The 13,160-nt window shown below is 40.3% G+C and overlaps 1 protein-coding gene across 1 annotated transcript in view; it reads left to right on the top strand.

The window, feature by feature from the left end:
• Positions 1 to 13,160, top strand: part of csmd2 (CUB and Sushi multiple domains 2) — a 204,277-nt gene that overhangs the window by 103,308 nt on the left and 87,809 nt on the right. The window contains exons 12-17 of the mRNA XM_031853674.1: positions 866 to 978; positions 4,883 to 5,065; positions 6,790 to 6,980; positions 7,224 to 7,359; positions 10,080 to 10,274; positions 11,784 to 11,922. Coding sequence (XP_031709534.1) covers positions 866 to 978; positions 4,883 to 5,065; positions 6,790 to 6,980; positions 7,224 to 7,359; positions 10,080 to 10,274; positions 11,784 to 11,922 — 957 coding nt within the window. The remainder of the gene's footprint in view (positions 1 to 865; positions 979 to 4,882; positions 5,066 to 6,789; positions 6,981 to 7,223; positions 7,360 to 10,079; positions 10,275 to 11,783; positions 11,923 to 13,160) is intronic.

The following is a 13,160-nucleotide window of genomic DNA, read 5'->3' as shown; positions in this document are numbered from 1 at the left end:
TGAGACACAGCCAATCAAATCCCCTCGTTTCGCTTGAAAGACACTGTGCTCACTGTACACACTGACCACATGTGTTAGGTCGGATGTTCCATAACATTGTCCATACCTGCAAACCTGTGTTTATAGGAAACATAATTCATGGAATTCTATTGGTCAATCAGGCAGCATTTCATTTGAAAAAATGAGTTAGTCAGCTTTAGTTTTATTAATGCAAACAATATAAAGAAAGGGGAATGGAAGGGTGAATCCCCATAATGTGCTGCACTGTGGTGCTTATTTGGATATACGTCTTATTGCATTTTTCCTCCCACTTAATCTTCGACAAATTCACAGAAACTCACCACAAATTATAAAATGGCTGCAGGAAAAGACAGACCCAACCTATCCAGACACCACTTCCTTACTACTCCCACCATCCTTTGTGTGCCATCACTAAAATGAGGTCCCCTAATCACTTACTCCACAGCTATACACTTCCTAATTAGAGTTGGGGGAATTACTATTCAAACAGGATTAAATTACTTCTGTGGCATTGACTGATCTTGCCTTCATTTTCTACTTTCTTGTCCCCAACCGTTTTGAATTAAAGGGTTAGGAAAAAAAAAAAGGCTTCTCAGACTAGAATTGCCTGCAACCATTTTAGAACACTTTTCTTTGATGAGAAAAGTCAGATAGTTTAATATATAACTTCAGGTGTTGTTTTTTTCTGCTCCCGTGAAAGTTGTTTTAATGATGCAGTAGAAACAGGGCCTTTGGCTATTAAAGTGACACCAAATTCTGCAGTAAGTGCAAACACAATTGGCACACCTAATGTTCTCAATAATCTTAGAAGAACTTGTCCTCTTGTCTCTTTCTTTTTTTTTAGCCTGTCTGGAACCACCACTCCAGACCTTGTGGTTAGCACCAGTCACCTGATGTGGCTAAACTTTAAAACAGATGACACCAGTGGCTCCCTGGGATTCAAGGTGTCCTACGAAGGTAAGAGTGCTTCAAAATGTGTGATTGTCAGTCAGTGGAATGCTTGCTGACAGCATATTAAAAAAAGTAACTCTTTCTTTGAGAGTCTCGGTTAGAATGACGTGTCTTTTTTTGGTCATTTACCCTTTTGCATTGTGACTAATTGATCAAAGCTGACAACATGGGCACTGATATATGGCACTGATATATTTTGCTTCGGTTCACTCTGTTATTGTCCTTGCCTGTATGGATCATCGTGAGTTTAGTTTCAAGAGCATAGGGGTCAGAGAAGACTTTTGTAGTGAAGCTTAATAGCGTCATAAAATAATAGGCATGGCACGCGCTGCCATGTGAGCTGCTTATTTCGCATAACATGCTGCATCTCTAGATTACAGCTAGACTACAAATAAGTACTCAGTCTAGTCGAGGATTATCAGTGAATGGAATCCCAAATTGCTGTTTCCTTTGCATATTGTGCAAATAATGCTTTGGGATTAATTGTTTATGTCATGTTCGATGCCTTGAGCCAGGACAATAAAGGTACTTATTTTGGTAAAACAGGCAATGGGCCATCAATGTAGAATACTGCAGATAGCTGACGCCTTCGCCTAATCCTAGTGTGTATCTGTGTGTGCGTGTACCATTATGTTTGTGTCTGTGTGTGTGTGTGTGTGTGTTGGGGGGTTCATGTGTGAAGACCAGAGAAACAGAAATAAGTGACAGTGTGAGTTCGTCGATCTATGTGTGTTCTGTCTGTCTGTGTGCATCTCTGTGTGAATCTGAGGAGTTTGCCAGATTTCTTCTTCTAGATAAGTCTGCCGTTTGACTCTCAGAAGCACAGCGAGTCTTCTCCCTTGCCCGCAGATGCTTATTTATTATCAGTAAAAATAACAGAGAAAGTGGAGCAGCATGCTAAACCAAAGTGTAATTAAAACAATGAGTTCTACTTAATGAAGGGGAAGAAACGCTTTGAACCACTTCACCTCCCAGATTGGAGCACCCAGAATCTAATTTGCATTCACAATTACTTGTATTTTAAGCCTGATCATCAAGTGTAATTGCAAACACAGTCATTCCAGTACACACACTCCCACTTTACTCTTCAATTTGAGTGTGGATTGCACACAATCTGCAGTGGCCGCAATCACTTAACTACAATTCTAAGTTTTTAACAGTACGCTTTTTAGAACCCGATCAGACAGCTTTTAATGGTTGAAGGTTGGAAATGTGCCACGTGTAACTGTCTGGTGGCAAAATGTTATTGTCAGTGCTTGAATAGGGCTAATACCCACCGATAAGATATGCAATTACTTTTGCTTAACTGCACAGTTAATGCAGTTGATATTAGTCGACATTGTCCAAATATTGTAAACAGGCCACTTCACTAATCTGTAAGGCTTTTATGTGGTATTGGAAACATTGGTCCGTAAAGCCACATTGAGATATTCTATGCAATATTGTGTTTTACTTGTAAACTTTATTATTAAAGTCCTCTTGTCGTTTTAGGCCTTAGGAGATTGCGGTAACTTTGTTGACAGTAATGTGAGTCTGAGTCCCATTACGATGCTTGGATTACTCCAGAATGTCAAACAGACAGGGACAACAAATATACCATCACATCTCTTCGCTTATTCATGAGAATCAAATGCCTTTGCACTCCTACTTGCTCTTATACACAACAAACACACACACACACACATTCACAATCTCATGTATACCAAGAGACAGTCCATGAAACACATGCACAAGCCAATGTTCACACTCACTTCAAAGGGCTCTTATTCATTGCCTCCATTTTCCCTCAAGTTCTGATTGTGAGGACCCTTGAGAAAAAGCACCGCAGGGGGTTTGAGTTCTTCAGTGTGTCTGTTATAGTGACAAACAAGTGATTGTGTGTGTGCCTGAATGCATTTGCACATGAATGTATTGTTGTGTTTGTCCTATAGCTGTCATGTTCTTCCAGATGTAGTTTCTGTTGGATCTTATACATTCGCTTTAAATATTTTTATTTTCTCTCAGGCCCAACTCAAAACTCGCTTTCAGCATCCTCCCTTTTAAAGGTGACTTTGATGTGAGATCAATGAGTTGTCTTGTGAATAAGGCTGCCTTAGGACAGCCATACATCCAAACCGCATTGAGCTCTAAATATGTGTTCTAAATGAAGATCATCATTAGGGTTGAGTATGGATTTATACCCAGCACTGCCCCTGGTGCGATTTAAAATCGTATTAGGCCATGCCATCATTTCCTGGATGGATGAGCTTATTCGCTGTCTGTGTTCCCCCATCCGGATGCCTCGATAGGATACCTCAGCATTCCCATCTGCAATATGCAACCTCCGAAAAGTAGAAAGAAGAGTGAGTGAAAGAAAGAGGGATGCATAAATCTTGCAATAATGAAATTGGCGTGTGTGGTTTTAAGGAAGAAGAGTTCATGAAGTGTGCGTGTGTGTGTGTGTGTGTGTGTGTGTGAGAGAGAGTTTGTGCATGCACCTTAAAGTGCTCACATCAGCTTCCAACGCAAGTGTGAACGTTTATCACACAGTAAGGGGATACAGATACAGTTGCAGGGGGAGAGAGAGACCGATGTGAGAGAGGTTTGCAACATAAGTGATTAATGTTTTCGGGGGATAAAGAGAAGTAAGGATTACTTGGTGAAAAATGAAATTGTCCTGAAATGTAATACCTGTTAAGGGGCAATAAAGAAGTCATATTGATTTTGATGTCATGAATTGTTGATGCTAGTCTGCCTCTTCAGCCCAAAATTAACTCTTCACTGATTCAGTCATTGCTAATATTCATTCAAGTTGCTAGACAGGACTGTCTTCGATTCTAAAACCAGGAACAATGAAGCAATGACCCCGGACACTCTTCAGCTAGAGATTCATGAACCAACTAAGGTTACTGCGAAGGACATGCACCTTTAACAGCTAGTTCTCCAAGATGCCCCACTCCATGCAAACCCTCTCTGTTGTTCAAGTATTTCTTCCTCATCTTGCCCTATAGGTCAAAAAATAAATAAAAAAATTGGCACAATGTTCCTGTAATAAGAGCTGGTAATAATGTAGAGTGCATCCTATTCTGCATGCAATGTTCACCTTATTTTTTTCCACAAGTTGTAAATGTATTTTTCTCGTCGTCTCTGTGGGAAGAAAGGTGGACAATGTGCTATTGGAAAGTTCCAACATCCAACAGTTGAGAGTTAGCTGCAGAATAGCATTGTACAGAACGATAAGGGAAGTCATTCTTTCTCTGGACTGCAGACTACATGACTGCACTATTCTTCCAGGCTTCCATAGTCAGCAAAAGAAAATGTATATATATATATATATGTATATATATATATATATATGTAAATGGTAAAGTAAATGAATAAATCTGTTTTTGGGGAAATATTTTTCAATTGGCCACCTAAGGACTTTTGCCCTGTCAAAATATAGGGTCAGACTAAATCAGTAGCGATAAGCTGAATCCACATTTTCCTGAAAAAAGGAATTCATGAGAAACAGCTCTATCTGTTTTAATTTAGTGTGATGTCCTGCATCTTCATATCACTTATTGCCTGTGTAGTAGTATCTTGTCAAAATCCGCTGGAGGCTACCGTCAGTAATAACCTTAAGTTGAGATGCCTCTTTTCTCTCTCCCCCACCCTCCTCTTTTTTAACTAATCCATCTAGCATTTGTTAGTAAAACTGTAGAAAGGACACTTCTCATTTACAGGGCCACCATTGTGGTCCATTATGCTCAATACATAAATAGTAGTTTTTTATATTTCAGATAATATAAAGGTTAAAGAGAGGAGGAGTGGGCTTGTGTTAAATGTATATCTATTGTGATTCAAACAGGAGCAGGTCTTTATTTGTTTTATGAATTCCTGCTTTGCATACATCACATTCTTACCTATGTATTTATTTTTACCCAAACAGAAATTGACCAAGGCAGTTGTGGAGATCCCGGAATCCCAGCTTATGGCAAGCGGGAGGGGACAAGTTTTCGTCACGGGGAACGACTCTACTTTGAGTGTCTGCCTGCCTTTGAGATGGTGGGGAAGAAGAACATCACCTGTCAGAAGAACAACCAGTGGTCGGCTAAGAAACCCAGCTGTGTTTGTAAGTTCTCGGATACCGTGTGTCATTTAGATTCTACATGCACCATGTACAGACATGTGCTTCACTAATCAAGAGGAGCATAAATAAGTATGTTTGTGCAGATGAGCGCAGAGGGGGCTGCATAACAAATGATCAGATTATCCCCCACAGTTTGCCCAGCAGAGGCCAACAGTAAGAGTGCTTATTAAGTAATTAAAGCCACGAAAGACAAACACAGAGAGTGACAGAGTTAGAGGGGGAGGGCAAAAGGAAAAGAGAGCTGACCATGCAGATAATGGCCACTGTTTGTGTTATTGATATGATAATAGGGTGGCCAAAAAGCTGCAGTACCTAGATAAACATCACTGAGCTGAATGACTTGCTGGCACAACCTTTGGCCAATAATATTGCTAAACATTGTTTATTTAGTTGACATTTAACAAATGTAGCCATGTAGACACAATGCAGGGTGCTTGTATTCATCATCCAATATGATAATGCATATAGCCTACTTATTTATTTACACATGCATTAGGTATAAGGAACAATTACATCCTGTAGCTAATCATTGTTAAGGGGAAATGGAAGAAGTCCTAAAGAAATCACACATAGATGCAGAACTAATTGAAATTTTGAGATAAAGCCATTCACCGCATGAGTGCAAAAGGTAGAAGGCAGAACCTTTGTCATCTCTCTCTCTTATTAAACTTAGGAAGAGAATATTAGTTGTCAACATTGCTCCTGCACTGCTGGGTAAGCATTTGAATAGGATTCATTTAATCATTAATAATAAAAAAGGGAACCTTGGCTGCAGATTCTGATAGTTGCATTCATATATTTGAAGCACCAGTGCATGTTTAAGTATCTCTCTAATGTGCATTTGTGAAATTTGGTACATCCATTAAATGCCAACTTACGTCATTTTTCTAAATTTACTGTTAAGTGAAACATCCTTACACAATCGATAGATCGCAGCACCTGGAAGCTAGAACGACCTTCTTTTTCATGGCCTATGTTTCACCTCAAATATATGTACAGACCAAAGGATAGTTCAAGAAGTGGGGCAATGACAGCCGAGTAGCGGCCTGTGTATCCCATCAGATGTAGATATCTCTGTGAAGGACAGCATTGTCAGTGCTGTCATTTTCATTCCCAAGCATACACTTGTTTAGTCTTGACAGACCACCATGAACAGAGCAGAAATCGTGAGCTGACTCTTCAAGGAAGGCTATCTGCCCAGTAACATCCAGGTATTGTGCCGTTGCCTTCTAAGCACATTAATTGGAGGTACTGGGATCAAGTGACAGCCTTGACAGTTTTCAGGGAGGGAGATGAGTCTTTCATTTTGCTAACACTTTCCCTATAGCTAGACATTGCTTCAAAGCAATGATTTCTCCGGTTTTGTTGTCAGATTTTTGTTCGGCTTAGGTTTCCTCTCCGCCCATTTCATTCCACAAGGCTTTCTTATATAAGATGTTCTTTCTAGTGGGTTCTTATTCTCATATAATGGTAGATAAATAGTTCAAGTTTGCCACAAACAACCTCTTCTAAAATAACGTCTTGGGCAAGTTCCACACACATATTTTCTTCAATAAAATCGATCAAATCATATTATCTTGTAGTCAGCAAAATTAAATAGAATCATCCCTTATGATTTCCAGGCTCTGAAACAATTCTCAGTTGCTTTGTTTTATTTCTGTTTCTCTCCATTTATCTCTGTCTATATCTCCGTATTCCTTTTATAGTTTCCTGTTTCTTCAACTTTACCACTCCATCTGGGGTGCTGCTGTCTCCCAACTACCCTCAGGAGTACGGCAACAATATGCACTGTGTGTGGTTGATCATCAGCAATCCTGAAAGCCGCATCAATCTGGCCTTCAACGACATCAGCATGGAGAAACAGTTTGACTTCCTCTCGATAAAAGATGGTGGAAAGGTAGTGTTGAATTAGAAGCTGTATTTCTCAGTTACTTTGCATAGCTCTGTTTTGCATCAACAACTGTTGATCAGTCATTGTGCATGTCAGTAGGAGAAGCAGACTATAAATATGTGTACGAACTAAACCCGTCTTCCAGCATCATTGGACTTGCTAGTCCTTCTGTCTACCTCCCCATAGCAGCTGTTTACTCTCTGACTTCTTTTCTTTTTAAGCTTATGATGCCTTTAATCTTTTTGTCAGGCTGAGTCTCCTATCCTGGGTACCTTTTCCGGTGACGCCCTACCTCCTCCCATAACAACTAGTGCCCATGTGGCCCGGCTGGAGTTTCTGACTGACCACACCTACACAGACAGAGGCTTTAACATCACGTTTACAAGTAGGTATTGAGTGTGATTGAAGGACGGCCCTGCTCTCCAAAATCCTGTACTGACTGGATGTTTTGTATTGTATAATGTTTGTACATATGTACTGTACAGTATGTGTATCTGTACGTGTGCGTGTGTGTGCATGGATGAATCATCTGCCACATCTATGTCTCCCTCAGACCCCATAAACACCTTTCAGCCATCAGCAACACATTCTTTGCACACACATAGTCACATAGAGAAATGACAAAAACCCTGTCTTTATTGTATAAATAGAGACATCTAAATAAAAACCCTAACAAAGATGCAGGATCCTTACCTGACAGATACATTGCAGCAGTGCTCATTATATTCTATTCTGGGTAGTTGCTGACTTGTGAGGAAATTCCAGATGGGTTTTGTACTCTGACGCAGTAACCGTTGGCTGCATGCTGGTAAACCCATTTCTTGGAGATACTGTACCATGAGGGTTTGGCAGTGGCAGTGCATTCATTGCATTATGCATCATTTTGTAATGAGCCTGATCTTTGCATTTTTACACAAATTAGATATTCCCTTCCATGGTGTCTAACCCTAACCCTATAAAGCCACAAAGATTGATAGTAATCTTTAAGGTGCCGTTGGGAGGTTTTTCTCAACAAGAGTTGGTACTAAATTTAGTAGCAGTGACTCACTTTAATGGAGGCAATAAAGTGTTATTTTTACTTTTACAGTTTGATGCTTTTGTATGATCTTCTTTGTACTTCTCGCCCTGGGGTTACCACATCATTACAGAGTTATCCAGCTGCTTGGGGGAAGCATTTCATTCGTGTATTGTGTTAATACAATAACATGCACATACAAGTGTCCAGTCCACATGGACAACAAAAATACAGTCCCGGTGGGAAAAGACAAGAACATAACTTCTCACATTCAACATTACTTTGGAAGCAAATAACTTTTTCTTGTCCAAAGCTTGACACACACACATAACATCTGCCACAAAAAATGTTCCCTAAAATGCAGCTCACGTTTTTTTGGAATCATTCAACCAAAAGAACTCATATGCAATAAAGGATATTTTACTAAAGCATGTAGCCCTTCAATCATCTTATGATGAGCAGCAGAACATGAAATGGACTTCATCTTCGATCTCATCTAATGCTGTCTGTTTCTATTACTAACGGTAATGTACCTGAACGTAACTGTGCACACAGAAATATCCATGACTTTTGGTTAACTGCTTCACATATGGCTCTGCTCTAATCGTTTATCATGAACATGTATGTTCATAGGTTAGGTTTGTATACCGATCATAAACAGCCATCCCTCCTTGTACTTAAAAAACAATGTGTGCTGAGCATCATAGTTACTGTAACCTTTAAAAAAAAAAAAAAAATGATAGTTCCAGGGACGTCCATGCAAAGATCTTCTCACATGGATGTCTGATGTTTCTGGGCCTGTAAACGTCATACCTGCTATGTAGCTGATAAGGTGTTTTGACGCAAAAATATTTGGAGAAACTCTTCAACACAGTGTTAGTAATTAACAAACTGAATGTTTTCTTTGTGTGATAATCTGATCCATTTCACAGTGGTAGCTGGTATGTAAAATTGCAATGCACTCTGAGGACTCATCCTGTATTCTGTTTCTAGTTCCTAAAATACTGGTGCTCTAGCTAAAATAACATACGTCAGCCTACCCCTTTTGGGACCTTGCTCTTGCTCATTTGCAGACATGTCATCAAGCCAACCCAGGTGCCTCTGTAAAGCTGCAAATGGGGACAACACATGGCAACTGCTGCATTAATTAGCCAATTAGATGAATAAATAAATTACCAATGCAGCATGGTGAATGAATGTCAATACCGGTTAATTGAAGATGACGGTTTGTTCCTGAAAACAGTGTCATCTAACTGCAGGACTGTTTTTTTTTGGGGGGGGGGGGGGGGGGGGTTGTGGTGCTGAGCGGTCAACTTCCATCATTCATGCTAATTAAGCACATGCCAAACTGTATTGAGGGGATTGTTGGCACTTTAATAAATAAGATGATCATGATGGATGAGGTGTGGCTGGCACTCTGTTTGGGTCCAATGGATACAGAAGAGGGATTCATCAACACCTACACGTGTCACTTAACTGCATGCGTGTACAAGAGTGAGAGCAAGAGAGTAAGTGAGAGAGATAGTGGTGGAGGTGATGTATTTGTTTACATGCCTTGTTCCAGGGTTATGCCTCTTCTTGTGTGACTGCGTTTCTTCGTGGCCTTTCTAACTGGTTCCTGCTTGAAGCTTCGTTGAGAGGCTTGATTGATACAATCTTGAGGATGTAGGAAAACTATTTCTCCCCCATTGTGTTTACTCCACGTATCATTCAACATCTGGCCTGATGATCTGCATACGGTGTTGTTTCCCACCCTCTGTAATCACTGCAGCATATTGAATCAATATGACTCACTAAGTGAAACAAATTTTCTCTCGTTAAATGCTGGCATTGCTAAATGCTGACAGTAGGGGAAAAAAGTTTTGTCCATAAACTAAGGTAATTATTTTAGAATCTCTATGGAAATTAGCATCCTTGCACGGAAAATGTAATGTGTGACAAGGATTAATACCTGCCGAATTACAGGTGAGCTGTTCTCTCTCGTGTTTTCAACAACAGGGCACTTAATGTTTTCTAACAGTATTTGAACACTATCACACCTTTGTGCTCTCCTTCATACTAACCCGATCTCCTCTCTGTATGTCCAATAGCATTTCGTCACAACGAATGTCCAGACCCAGGTGTGCCAGTCAATGGGAAACGCTTTGGTGAGAGCCTTCAGCTGGGCAGTTCAATCTCATTCCTGTGCGAGGAGGGCTTTGTTAAGACCCACGGCTCGCAAACCATCTCTTGCATTCTCAAGGATGGCAACGTGGTATGGGATAATGCAGTTCCCCGCTGTGAGGGTGAGTAAACAAGTGTTACCCTTCATGACAGCCATCTTACAACAGGTTTCGGATGCTTGTTGCCTAACCGGAACATTTTAACTACACTCTCCAGCGTTTTTCATTAGGTGGCATGAGATGAAACCTATTACTGGGGACACACATGGGTGTATACAAAAAACAACGCATGAAAAGCATTTGTTCCATGGTCGAGCATCTCATTAGCCCGGTGCCCACTGTGTTATAGGTTAAGTACAACTGTTCTAAACCATCATATTGGAATATGCTTTTTTTCATGTTAACTGTGGCTAATAATTTAGCCTCACTGCATCTCAGGATTGTAAAGAGATTATATCTTCTGCACACCCAAATATTGAATTGATTATTGTTGATAAACGAGAGGACAAGAAATCAATCAAAATAGATTTGCTGCTTCTTCTGGGATGCATTCATTCTATATATTTTACATTTGTTGCAGATATAATTAATTAGTGTCATCAACAATATCTATAATAACAATAATAATTCATCCTTCTGGCAGAGATCACAAAGATCTGACGAAAGGGTGGTGATTGCTGGTGGTGATACAGAAGCTTTGTTCTCTCAAGTGTCTGTTGCTGCAGACATCCTGTGCTTGCATGCAGGTTGCTGAACCATCCATTTATTCCTCTCTGACTCAATATCAATAAACTATTTCCAGCAAATCAGAAAGACCAATAGAGCTGGCAAAGCTAAAAGGAAGGTAGGTGTTAACCAGCTTAGGCTCATGGACGCCAGCAGCGTATAGCACATTTAGCACAGACATGCTTAGGGCTCTAAGGGGTCTAATCAGGCTCACTATTCAAGATACGCAAAGCAGAAACCATTATGAAAACATGTCACTTCCCCCTGTGTGCCACAGCAGCGTCGTATTCCCCTGAGACCATCTATCATACCCCTGCGTTTGTAGCTTTAATGCGTTTTATAGATGTCCTTCAGTATGCTGAGTTGGCTGATTAAATCATTCCACTTCAAAGGGAGCGAGGAGCTGGCACTGTAACTAAGCCCTCTACTGTGCCTGTGTTCTGGTTAAGGATAGGCAGTTACAGAGATGTACAGCAAAGCGAGCAGTAACAGAGGTGAGGGTACGGGAGAGGGGTCGATGTGCTCAAGTGTCTTTTGTGCTGGCGATCAAAGACGTTCTCTTTTCTCTGTTTGATGGGGACAGCAGCACTTTTGCAGGAGGGGTTTGATGACAGATTTAGAGACAAAGGGACAGGAGAGGAAACATATGCATACACATGGATATGCAATGCATGCCCGTGTGCACACATGCACACATACAATGAATATGTGTGCTCCTAGGAGAGACGGTTAACCTTGAAGTGAGCTCTCACCAATTGACATTAGATAGACCCTGGCACTAAAAGAAATGCCCCAGCTGATGCATGGGATCTTCTATGGACGTTGTCATATATCAGATGGGAAAGATGCATAATTCAATCTATATTTATTCTTTCTCTCCCTCAATATCTTCTTTCTCTCCATTAGCGCCATGTGGAGGGGATTTGAAGGCTCCCAGTGGAATCATCCTCTCCCCTGGCTGGCCAGAACTCTATAAGGAGGCCCTCAACTGTGAATGGATCATTGAGGCTCCTCCAGGCTACCCCATCAAGATCATCTTTGACAAGTGAGTCACCCAGATAACTTCCTCTACCTCACTGTTGTTGTTTTTTTTCTCTCAGAGTAAGCTTGGATTTTCTTTTACCTTCTTACAATCTTAGCAACCATCTCGCTGCTTTCTGTCACTTGTTTTCCTCTCTTCCTCCTCCCTTTCTGTCAGTAATGCAGTAGATCTAATGCACATTAACATAAACCCCAACTAGGATAACATTATGTTTTATTTAGCTGTTTGATACCCCACTTCCTGAAGATCCACAGATATCCTTAGGTACACACACGTTTGTAAATGTATGCATTCATATGGAATGCATATTTAAGTGGACATGATCTGTCAAGGGGAACCGGAGAGATGAGAGAGAAGTGAATTCGTCCTGATGTTTCAGTGAGAGACAGAGGAACATACAGTCGTACCATCAAACGCTACATTAGCGTTCCACTAAGGCTCATCCTTGTGAGCCCATCTCATCCTCGTCCCTGCCACGATAGCACAGCAGGCAAAATGAATACAACATAAATGTTTGTTGTTGTTTAATTTTTATGTAACATCAATAAAATATCACAAACCGCTTCATTTAGATGACATGGTACTGAAACTAAGCAATTTATTCATGGCTTTGAAGATGAAGTGGCTCTGGCAGCAAAGGCAGAGACGCACAACAAGCACGCACACACACACACACACACACACACACACACATTAATACACATACATACATGCTACACTGATGCACTCACCAAACCGTGTCAAAAGCCAAAGGAAATTATTTGATTTAAATCGAAGTTTTCAAATGTTGGTTAAAAGCAAAATGTTGACATAAAGAAATCCATACTATGGTCAAAATCTTTGAAATTATTCTCTATTCATCCGAAAAAAGCATCATTCAAGCATAAATCTCTTTTTAAATGTGGCCAAACGTTGAAAAGCTAATAATCTTTTGTTTTTTTGGAAAAGCTATTGTTGTGGAATATAGTATTATCCATTTATCTAAAAAGAGATTAACCCGCTTGGGGGCCCAGGGCAAAAAATAGCTATCGGCCTTATTGACCTACTGTTTGCAGTAAGTTAGTAAAATGCTAATGTATTTAGCACAGCCCATGTACATTTTGACACAGTGTCCCTCTCTAAGACCCTTATCATTCAGTTAATCTTTAGTTTAAGTGGTGCATATTTCCAAACTAATAAAAAAAGCTTTTAGGGTCTGTGTACTCAGGACATTTGCTCACTATGTCTGGTAGGTAGTCCAG

This window comes from Anarrhichthys ocellatus, unplaced genomic scaffold, assembly GCF_004355925.1.
Source record: "Anarrhichthys ocellatus isolate YVR2014 unplaced genomic scaffold, GSC_Weel_1.0 scaffold14, whole genome shotgun sequence".
Taxonomy (NCBI): domain Eukaryota; kingdom Metazoa; phylum Chordata; class Actinopteri; order Perciformes; family Anarhichadidae; genus Anarrhichthys; species Anarrhichthys ocellatus.
This window is presented reverse-complemented; position numbering and strand designations above follow the sequence as displayed.